At 37.3% G+C, this 11,466-nt stretch overlaps 2 protein-coding genes across 9 annotated transcripts in view; one reads left to right on the top strand and one right to left on the bottom strand.

Moving 5' to 3' along the window:
• Positions 1 to 344: 344 nt before the first annotated feature.
• Positions 345 to 3,269, bottom strand: LOC120430975 (hydroxymethylglutaryl-CoA synthase 1). 5 transcript variants are annotated; one of them, XM_039596110.2, is made up of 4 exons: positions 3,120 to 3,266; positions 2,958 to 3,061; positions 2,663 to 2,881; positions 345 to 2,600 (listed from the first exon to the last, which is right to left on the bottom strand). In XM_039596110.2, the coding sequence occupies exon 4, from the start codon at positions 2,332 to 2,334 to the stop codon at positions 937 to 939; it is 1,398 nt and encodes a 465-aa protein (XP_039452044.2). In that variant the 5' UTR covers positions 2,335 to 2,600; positions 2,663 to 2,881; positions 2,958 to 3,061; positions 3,120 to 3,266; the 3' UTR covers positions 345 to 936. The 5 variants fall into 5 exon arrangements, with proteins under 5 accessions (XP_039452044.2, XP_039452043.2, XP_052565492.1 ...); XM_039596109.2 differs by lacking the exon at positions 2,958 to 3,061 and having other exon boundaries at positions 3,120 to 3,269; XM_052709532.1 differs by having other exon boundaries at positions 345 to 2,881; positions 2,956 to 3,061.
• A 984-nt stretch (positions 3,270 to 4,253) lies between these two features.
• Positions 4,254 to 11,466, top strand: part of LOC120428074 (uncharacterized) — a 23,726-nt gene continuing 16,513 nt past the window's right edge. Inside the window, exons 1-4 of one of the 4 annotated variants that reach the window (XM_052709530.1) lie at positions 4,254 to 4,547; positions 8,730 to 9,255; positions 9,803 to 9,930; positions 10,082 to 10,224. In XM_052709530.1, coding sequence (XP_052565490.1) covers positions 8,789 to 9,255; positions 9,803 to 9,930; positions 10,082 to 10,224 — 738 coding nt within the window. In that variant the 5' untranslated portion in view covers positions 4,254 to 4,547; positions 8,730 to 8,788. Of the gene's footprint in view, positions 4,787 to 8,729; positions 9,256 to 9,802; positions 9,931 to 10,081; positions 10,225 to 11,466 lie in introns of all 4 variants that reach the window. The other 3 variants (XM_052709531.1, XM_052709529.1, XM_052709528.1) reach the window with 3 other exon arrangements.

The raw sequence follows: 11,466 nt of genomic DNA, 5'->3' as shown, positions 1-11,466 counted from the left end.
TTACACAGATGCTTAAAATAACCCACAAAAACCGTTTTCCGCATATGGAGCAGGGGGTCATTTTTTCTGGGCAACCTAACGTTCATGGATCAGCTCAAGATAAACAAAAATGAAATATAACCATATAGCCCTTCACCAAAATCTATACATTCAATAACAATAGGCCAGGTCTACAAGATTTGTTATTATTTATGTTAGTCAAACCTATTCTACCAGTTTTCACACTTTTTGTCAACCTACGGTGGTGGTCTCGCAATAAGTCGCAATTAGTACGATTGTAAGTTAAGTACAGCAAAGGTAAGACATTTCGGATCGCCTTAAGACTCAAAGAAACGATGATCATGTACAAAGTGCATTAGCTATAGCTTTATTGCGTGTTTGATTTTAACACGGTTTATTTATCCACTCGTTGGTTTCTTATTGTATTTCTTTCTTTGTATTTGTCATATAGATGAAATTGTAGCAATATATATTCTTCTATTTGGTTGACATAATTGGCCGATTGAGATGATTACAAGATGTTTACAGTTATTATTACTATCTACGGGTGTTTGGTTTGTGGTTGGACCGTTAGATGTGCAAGACACAGTACAAATTCGCCTTCAAGGTTATGTAACGGCGAGTTTTGAAATGAAAAAGCAAACCTGATGGCCAGTCTTCAAATAATATTTATGCTATGTGTTTGTTTTACGAACAACTGGTTTAATACTAGAAAAATATTAATGTACATGTCTCCAAAGTATTATATACTAAAGCTGAAGAAAACACTGGGATTTATAATGAAGTGTTCAATTAACACAAAGCACTTTTGATTTGAGCAAAACGTACATTTTCTTTTCATAGAATAGAGAGAAAACAAAACATGACCATAAACATTCACATATAAATAACCTTCAAATATATTATAGCTCGATTCCTGCCCATTAGGAGGCAGCACTAAGAAGAGCAATTCTTTTCTGGTTTGTTAGTCGAAGTCCGTTGGTAAACACGCCGGTGCATTTTATCAACCGAACTGAGATAGTAGGTTCCCGGGAACAGTACATCTACATCTCCAGACGGCTCGTAAGGAGCGGCATGATTATTTTTCTCTCGGATTTCCATAAGCTTGGTGAACTCCTCAGGAACTACCTTCTTCCGAGCATCAAGCAGTGGTTGTACATAGTTCAAATGCGACTTGAATGTGCCGAGGGCTTGCACATCTGCGGTTATAGATATCGAGTACATTGACGAAGCCAAGCCCGATCCATACGAAAAGACTCCAACCTTCTTGCCAGCCAGCTCAGAAACTTCGTGGTTGATTAAAAGTGACACAAGACCACTATATACCGAAGGTGTGTACATATTTCCTACTTGATTGGCCAAGTGTAGTGATTTCTTAGTTTTCGCATCAAATACAGGTGTGTAATGTGTCATAAAAGCTTTCTCGACGTCCCGATCGAAATAAGTATCCTCAAGTTTCACATCGATGAATTGCTCAAATCCTGGGTAGATTTCGATACGTTTATCTTTGGGAGTCAGTACGAAATCATTGAGACCCAAACGGGCCAAAGATTTCTGAACCAGTTTGCAGTACGGCGTATGGAAAATGATGGCATCAAACAGATTAAGGTCTACGGCAGGAGCATTCACGTGCTTTTGGGCGTACTTTTTACGATACAATTGGTAGCAATTATCCAATGCACTCAAATAGCATTGAATTGATAGTTTTCCATCCACTACCGGGTATTCCGAGCTGAGATCCGGCTTGTAAAAATCATAAGCGTGCTTCATGTACGACGCACGCATGCCCCGATCAATAACCAGCGGAGCATCGGGTCCAATCAGCATGGCCACGGCTCCAGCGCCTCCCGTAGGTCGAGCAGATCCTTGCGCATAAACAGCAATATCAGCGCAGACCACCAACGCTAATCTTCCGTCCCAGCTGGAAGACTCAACCCAGTTCAATGCATTGAAGAGAGCTGCAGTCCCTCCGTAACAGGCATTCGTGGTATCAATTCCCTCAAGATCGGTTACTCCGTTTGGTTCAAAAAGCTGCATCAACACCGATTTCACACTTTTTGACTTATCCACGATGGTTTCGGTTCCAACCTCAAGACGTCCAATCTTGGAGTGCGGAATGCCGTGCCGATCGAGCAAGTTATTCACTACAGTCAAACAGAGCGAGTTGACATCCTCACGATCAGAACAAAATCCCATCTTGCTTTGGCCCAATCCGATGGTGTACTTTCCTGCCGACGCGCCATCGAATACTTCCAGTTCTGTTTGATCAACATACTGCGACGGAAAAATGATTTCCAGCCCCAAAATTCCAACGTTCTGCGGCCAACTGCTCATCTTGATGCGATCGTACGTGGAGCTCAAAACTTTCTTCTCAATGAAGCAGCAAACTACGGAATGATGATACAGCACGCGAACGAAAACTTTCTTTTTTCTCTTCTTCACACTTCCACGTTTTTCATTCAAGACACTTTCTCCAAGGCGGGACACCGTTATTCCCTCAGTAGGCCAGTTTGAAACGTGTGAATACCGTAATTCCTCAGTTATTATGTAATGCTGGACACGTTGTTGAATCAGATCCAGTGACCCTGTCCGATAATTTCCTGCGGACAAATAATGTGAATCTCCTTCTCCGAACCAGTTATATCACACGAGTTGTAGTTACCACGAAATCCTCGAACGTGTGAACAGAAAAGCTTTAGTACGTCCGACTGAGCCAAAGTCTGAATGGGAACTGAAGAGTCAAGTTAATTCCTTGTGCAGCCAAAAGCAAGAAGTGAAATCAGCAGCCAAGCGAACCATACAGCAAAAACGGGTTTTCCGCACCACTCGTCGTCCTCTCTATCCACCAGCTGGCCTTTGTTATGTAGACGTTTTGATATTCCTGAAATGTTTTATCAATCGAGGGTCTCAACAACGAATTCCAAGAGTTTCAACACAGATCAAATATTATCTCACACTGATTTGTAGCAGCGGTACTGTTGCTGAATCATGTGATTTTCGGAAGAAAGTGTGACGAAGTGTCAGACGAAAGCAAAATTCAACCAAAACAGTCCGTATAAATCTATTTAAAAATATGATTGTTACGCACGTTCAACACACCTTATTATCTAAAAACTTACTACTTTAATTAATCAAATTAAACACTTGTCCTAAGATGCGCACATAACTGTTTCAAATATGTTTATTTTATTAACTAAAACAATTAATGTAATTTGTTGCCGACACCGTATACCGTTCGTATACAAATCTGGCGTTTCTGAAACATCTGTCAAAACTACCTCGCCACTCCATAAGCTGCGTGGAGAGAGCAAAAGAGCAGAAAAGAAAAACAACTATGTGTAAGTGAAATCCAAATTTATCCGGTTTGTGCCACGACTAAGAGCTTTTAAATAAGGGGTTACATATATATTATACAAATCCAAAATTAAAATTTTATGAAAATTGCCAACAAATAATGTTTAAATTAAACCACGCGTAATGGGAATTTTCAATATGTTTTCAAGGTGCATAACAAACCTGGATTTCTGAAATTTGGTTCTTTTTAATATAATTTAAATGGATAAAACTATACAAATATTCTAATTTTGTATTTTGGTATCTACACAGTACTTCTATGACGAGTTCTCATTCCAAATATGATTAGTTATGTATGGTCAATGCAGTGATGAGACATCGTGTGACCAAATTATTACCTGTATCCTAAAAATTCATATACGTATCTCAGAAAGTTTGAGCGATTTCAGCAAAAAATAAAATCTTTATAACACAATCATCAATTGCGATTTGTAGGTCCTGAGATATGAATTTTTGAAAAACTGATCCTGGTTTTTGACGCGCCGCGAGGTATAGTGAAAAAGTGAAGAAAACAAGACAAAAAACATCTTTTTTACTAAAGTAAATTTTTTTTTCAATAACATCTTTTAAACTGGTGTGAATCTGGTGTACTTGCGCTGACAATTGTTTTTTTTTTTCTTCTAAATATGTAAACCGGCCGGCATTCCACAACTTGCTTGCTAACGAGATGTAAACAATACCAGCGACTTGCGCACTGCATCCTACATTGCGAGAGAGTTCCGGACACGTGTTCGGGTGAACAAAATGATGCAGTGAAGCCAAAATCTTGGAAATATTCCCGTCGTTCTATTTACGATAGTGATTTTATTTCTGGCAACATTCGACATTACAGATTTGCTCTCAAAATGAGAGAGTAATGCTTCTATCGAAACAAAACTGAGCCGTAACAACGATGTTGCTTCAGTTGAGTTCGGTCTTTTCGTTGCGCCACAAGGTCCCGACAGTTCGGTCCAGGATATTTTAAACAAAGTGTATTGGTGGGTGCGATAACCACCCACCGCTGAAAAAACATCTGTAAAATTCATAGCCACCACAAAAACGTGCTATTCAGTTTACTATCAAACAATGATAAAGTGAATCAATCTGTGAATTATGTCTCAATTAGTGTTTATCATTGCAAAGTTTGTGTTTGGCATATTGGAATAACACAACAAGTAACAGAAAAGTGAAATATCCGGAAAAAATCAGTGGTGGTGTGGTAACGAATTCATGAGAATAATAACGTCGAGAATTTATAAGCATATCAAAAGAGAAATTTATGATAAATGCTTGCCAGTTGTGCATGCCGCAGCTATTTTTGGCGCTAAAGCTTGATAGTATGTTAACGCTGGACGAGTGACAAAAACAGAAAATTGAATAAAATCTTTGCAGTGCCAGTGAAATAAGTGGGTCACAACTTTATCTTATTAAGATTTTTTTCTCATACCGTATCGTAAGTATTTGGTCTAATAATTAAGTGACACTCAGAAAAACTCATTAGTCCAAATTTATTCTTTTGGAGGCCGTGTCACAGCAACCAGTTGCCCGATGAACAAAGTCCAAAGAAGAAACATTTCTCGTCGAATTTCTTTGAGAAACTACTTACTTTACCTGTCTCTCTGGAGTTACGAAAAACACACTTTTTATTGCCCAAAAATGGGTTACATTTGTTTTTGTATGGAACTCGTTGCAAAACTCTTCAGCAAAGCCTAGTTGTATAAATTTATAGTAATTCTGATTATTAACTAGTACTCCAGGGATAATTTTTTTAGAAGCATATTTTCTATAAATGCACTCGCATATATTTTTTTTAATTTCACCAAAAAACACATTCTTCGATTGGAAATAAGATTTCTCGACTTAGTTTTCAAAAAGCCGTAAGTGCCACCGTGACCTCCGGCACTAATTTTCCTTTTTCTTCAAATTGAAACAACATTTCTTTTTTTCTAAGTTTAGGGCGATTGAAGAACGTGTAGATGGTCAATCTCAAGCATTTTTGAAATTGGTTTTTCGTAAGTATGTCGATTGAAAACTAATCCGAGATTTTGAATATTAATTTAATAAAAAAAACAGACTAATCAGATGTTTTAATTTTTTTGCAAGGAAAAACATGTTTTAAAAATTTAGAACATGTTCTTTCCATGTGTGCCCGGTTTGAGTTCAACAGGTTTCAAATTAGTCATTAGAACGAACGTCAAAAGAAGCAAATTTCATCCTTACACAAAAATATCATCGAACGAACAAATCTCCTGCCATAATGAAATATAATTTATCCCACCTTTTCTTCACCGCAATTTGAAACTCAAGGCTTTCCGTAGGGAATGATAAAATATTGTTTGTGTGCGGGAATCCACCGCTGAAAAAGTTACCCTTCTCCACAGGAGTGAGTTGCAGTGGGTGGGAAAATCCTTTAGCTATTGTTTGTTATCATTCTCACCATCATAACGCGAAGTCCTTTGTTGACTCTTCCTTTTCGCAACTTGTATCCGCCGTGAAAAGCGTGATGGTGGTGTAGATGTAATTAAAGTCATAAAGTCTTATGCTGATACTCGGGAGGAAGCGGCACCCAGTTTCAGTATGGCACCTTTATTCCTAACCTGATTAAAATTTAATGCCCACGCTAAGCTCTCGATCCGTAAGCTTCTACCTGCGAGGTTTACAGAATTATCACGACACTGGAGAAGTCATAAATTATGATATCTGCTTCTGAGAACCGAACCAGATGGAAAATTGTAACATCTTGTTTGGACCATTTCCACGATTCATACTTCAACGCGTTATTTTATTTCTGAGATTTTGTTCACGACTGTTTTGTAATTCCATTTAATGCTACAATTTGGGATTCATCTGCAGAAAAGCACCACCGCTTAAACATAATTGACATTTAACCAGCTGTCTGCCGGATGCGCCTATTTAATAACAATGCAGAAATAATACCATTTTCACAGCTTAAACTGTTGCTGGGTAAACAGTTTGGCTATCCAGCGTCATGTCAAAATTGTCTACATGCCAATATACATATATGTGTATCTGTGAGCCTGGTTTTCTGTTTGGGTAGTGGGTGGCCTAACCCCGGCTTTTATCATAACGTAGGTACGGTGGATTTCACCAACTCATCAGCCGAAAGTGCATGTCAGCTCGTCTTTATTGCTGATGCTGTTGCTGCTTCTGCTGCTGCTGCTGATGATAATGATGCACTTCAACATTAAGCATCAGCATTTTAGAGAGCTTTGGCCTGTGCTTTATGTTGCCACCCTGCGAGGGTGCGTCAGATCCTCCTGCTCTTGCTGCTAATACTTAGTGGGTTCCTCGGATGATGACGGCAAGCAATGACGATGATGATGATGAATACACTCGACATAATTAATAGCTTTCGTAATTACCGCAGCGTGAACGGAAAGCATTTGTGAGAAGAACATAACAGGATCGCGATAGGATAGCCATGGAGGCCAAGAATCATAATGAAAATGAAATTGTAAACAGCACATGCTGAGGCGTTTCTAAAAAACATGCTGGTGACACCTTATTAATTGGTGTTGTTATATTTAACAACCTAGTTATAAATCCTTAAATATCTTATACATTTACTATGTATTGCGTCTATGAACTATGCACTAGTCATGACATGGCTAAGTGTTTCTTGTTGCGGCATGAACCAGCATTCACGTGGGCAAAATGTTCACTTGACTGTGACATCTTTTCAATGTATGATGTTGAGTGAAAACTGAAGTACACTAGAAATATAACCATGAACATAAAATTAAAAAAAGCTAACAGTAGGGTGTTTGATGCTTGTTTCCCAAAAAACATTTATAAAAATTATGTGAAAGCAAACACGGATGAAACCACAATAAATATAGTAAAAGCTGCAAAGGAAGATCTCAACAAATTAAAATGTTTTAAATGCTAACATGATAACAACCAAAAGTTTGCACATCTTGACTCAGACTCAGTCCTTGTTTGTATGTGGCACTGGCAGTCGTTCTTTTCTTGTAAATTTTGTCTTTTTCTGTCACTTACAACCTACCGTATAATTTATTATGCTAAACGCTTTAGGGACAAAATGAAAAAGTTCTGCGAGACACAGCAACTGAGCTGAAACAGAAACTTGCCTGAATTTCAACTTTTTTTTACTCGTTTCATTCTCAAGCAACAAATTCACTTATACGTCCCATTAACCTGCGTCATTCTGGCCCTTTGGCGGTGACAAGGGAATTTCTTTCTTGAACTTGGGTATTTTCCCCCCTATAAGATACACATGGCTTAGAAAATTGCCTTGAAACCATTCGCACCTCTCATAAAATTTCATGACAGCTAATTTTGCGAGGAGTATTGTGGCGAAATCCATGTTTCCATATTAAACATAATCAGGCGCCATCTACAATTCGCCGACATCGCGCTTTGTTGTAGTATCTACATTTTTGCCCAAATTGAGTCAGATGCAAATTGTTGCACGTCATCGTCCTCTATCGTTTACATTTTGTTTTGTATTTAGGACTACGGAAACTTACACCAACCAAATTTCGAAACGACGAACAGAATTGTTCGCAAAACAAAACGTAAAAAGCTAAAATGCGTTTCCTCGGTACACGATTTCCTAGGTCTACGTGATGCGTGAAATGGCTCCTTATATAAAAAAAACTTACATTGCTTGTGAGCAAATAATTAGAAATTTATCCATATTTGACTGAAATTTTTGGATTTTTTGCAAAAATTAAACATATTTTGAAGATTGAATACTTTAAACATGTTTGTTCTGTTCATCGAAAGACAGTTAAATTAATGTTATGGTGTGAATGAGAGGTCCCAGCCAGAACGGGAAAAAAACTTTAATTCCATTTACCACTCACCAACAGCCAAAGGGTACCAATTTCACAAAAAAGGAAAGTAAGGAGGAGAATACGACGTAGAAAAAAACTCAGACATTCTGAGGGAGAGCTTTCAAGAGGCTGAGAAAATTTAATTTGCCCAAGTGGCTTTTTATACGCTCACTTTTACACCCTATTCACAACATATTAAACTGCTAGATTTTCTTTACCATCAGGGACCAAAACTTTATTTACTTGGCCTTCGTTACAACCATATGGTATATCACAGCGGCATAACAATTGCTGAAATGATTTTAGTTAATAATCGAATCAATTCTTGAAGTGCACATTGTTTTACTGCACTTTCTTGTCGAGTAGATATGTAAATATATGAATATATATAATATGGCTTTGTACATATTCATTAAGCTGAGAAATGAACTTGAGATTGCTCATGGAACGAAAATAAAAAGTGATTAACCAAACAAAACTTAAAGGCTTTATCGATACCTTCACCTTTTTATCACAACATTTAGTTTAACTATCTATCAACTGGTTTAACTAAACTATCAACTGGTTAATTTTCAGAGACATCAAACTATCACAATAAAATAAACAACAGTGAGCCACACAATTCAATATTGAAAATGCCTTCTGAACACCAATCCACCGAAAATTCCCCAGTTTCGTTATCGAACAAAAAAAAGAAGAACATTAAAGTGTGTGATGAATTGCTACAAAACGATGATTTGGCAAATGGTGCCAAACCGAAACGATCGACAAAGCGGTCTTCAATCAGTGATTTAAACAGTGATCCTAGAACAGAAAGTGCAAAACCAAGTCGTAACGAAATTTGTGAACTACGAAATGCGCTTCGGAATCTCTACTTTATATTGACTGCAGTGGTGTGTTGCATTTTTGGCCTTGCCTATCTGGGATTTAACTATGTCAGTGCACAGTTGCATGCAAAAGAGGTGTTAAAAACAGACGTTAATCCACCGTGCGAAGTTTTAAGTGCCAACGTAGAGGAAATTGTACGCAACTATCTGCTCAATAATAATGTGAAGTTCAACGACAAACTTTTCCCAGAAGAACTGACTAAGCATGAATACAGGTAAGCAATTTAAAAAAAAATGGAAAAAAAATTATACAAATTTTAAATTATCCTGCTAACAATTATGGATTGCACCACAACATCAGACCTGTTCGAAGATTGTACGCAAAAGTGAAAAGTTTAAGGGTTCCTGTTCATAATTTATATAACACATAAAATTGTCAGAGAGTTTTGAATTTGTATAAACTCGAAGCGATCAAAGATTCAGAACAACCTTCAAACGGGTTTGTTTCACTATTAAAAATTACGTTTCATTCCCTTTTCTGCGTTTATATTATATATATTATATTTGTTTAAGGCAACGATGTTTAGTTATTACAACAACTAAAGTAAAGTAAAGTAAAGTTTCAGAAATGGCGAAAAAGATTCCACTTGGTGCAGGTGCAGGTTGTCTATGCAATTTAGAAAGATAATATGAAAATACCATACAGAACAACTATTACATCATAAATCTTAAATCAAACTGACATGTCGTCGAATCAAGAAAACGACAATGGAACTGACACCACAATTCAATATCATACTCCAATTTTTCTCTTTTATTCAGCACAAATTCAAAATATCAAACAACAAATCAGCAAGTACAAAACGAACGAAAATCAAGTAAAATTATAGAGAGTAGACGAAGACGAGATCTAAACCCTTTTGATGACAATCTGGTTCCCGACCAGGAAGGTGAGTGCGTTTATCACGACAAAAAATACACACTTTGATTTAGCATATAGAAGATAAACGATTAGATTTATTTTCCCTGGGGGAAGAATTGGTGGCAGGTATAGTTGTATCCAGCTTTTATTTATGACTGTTTTGTCGTTCATGCTCGCAGGACCTAATGTCGAGTTTTTCAACCCAAAGCTGCGTAGTGAACTGGAAAAGAAGGATGCTGAGATTATCAAGAAAACTGGCATGAAAGGTGCTGCCCCAGGCGGTGATACATGGGTATGGCTAACGAGCTACTCCCGAATTCCGGTAAGTTAACATAAAAAAAACTCTCACTCACAACTAAACATAAGGGGACAGCATGTAACTTTATCGAGCACCAAATGTTGGCATATCAGCACTTTTAGGTTCAGTCAAATCTTCTAGAAGGCGTTTGGCAAACAAAAATGTTCGATAATTAAGAAACAGCAAATTAGATGGAAATTCTATTCTGAATGCTTAACCTGCCAAACATACTAGAAATTCCATACTCCGCTTTTATCTAGTAGGGTAAAGTGTTCAGAAAACGAAATATTTCTGCCTTTTAGTTTGAATGAAGATTTATTTTGCAAAAAAAATAAAGCTTATTTGCAACATTGACAAATTGTTTCGGTATAATCAAATTTCCCAACACATTTTTTCATTGGGGTAGTCAAAATCCTGTTCATTTGCCCAATTCCAGGCACGAATACAATTATCGAAATGCATGAATGAATATTCAGTGAAACATGATAATGATTTGTTGATGATAATGAACTTAAGGAGTAGCGAAAGTGGAAACTTTTTCTCTGCGTTCTTCTCGTTAATTAGCTGATAACACCGTGCATCACTAACTTGCGCCTTCCCTTTATATTTACGATTTGGTTGAACGGTGTAATAAAAAAAAGTATCGTAAACATTGTTTTGGAGCATTGGAAAATGATTAAATCTGACAGGAACGTAGCGTCAGACAGACCCCTACCACTTTGTCATGTTGTCACAAATCTCCCATTTAAAATGCTACGAAATGAATGGATGACTCATAAAGCTACTGATTAATACTTCAAAAACTGAAAGCATAAAATCTGCTGATAGCGTTAGAACAGTGATTCAGGTCAAAAGGAGGTAATCTATGCTCTACTGTCGTTTGAAAGCAGCTTTTATAAAATTCAATCACAATTTCTATTACGGAGCGAGCAGCCATCCCAACATATATTTTCTTAGAAATTTTCTTATTTATCTTGCTCCCCAAGCCTCATCCAATTTGAAGGCACAGGGTTTCAGCTCAACGCTACAAAATTATTAGACACAATTTAATGTCATTCAAAAAGCATTCCATATTCCAAAAAAAAAAAAAAGCAAAGCAATCCACTTTAACGACCCCCGGGTCTTTTGTGGGCTCTGTTGCAAGTTTCTGCTCATTCCACACAAGCATAAACCCAATAAATTCTAGTGATGCCTCCACCCCTTGTCGTACCTTCTAACAGATTTACAACAAGTGCAAAATCCGATTACCAGCACACACAATAACCA

Source organism: Culex pipiens, chromosome 3, assembly GCF_016801865.2.
Source record: "Culex pipiens pallens isolate TS chromosome 3, TS_CPP_V2, whole genome shotgun sequence".
NCBI classification, from domain to species: domain Eukaryota; kingdom Metazoa; phylum Arthropoda; class Insecta; order Diptera; family Culicidae; genus Culex; species Culex pipiens.
This window is presented reverse-complemented; position numbering and strand designations above follow the sequence as displayed.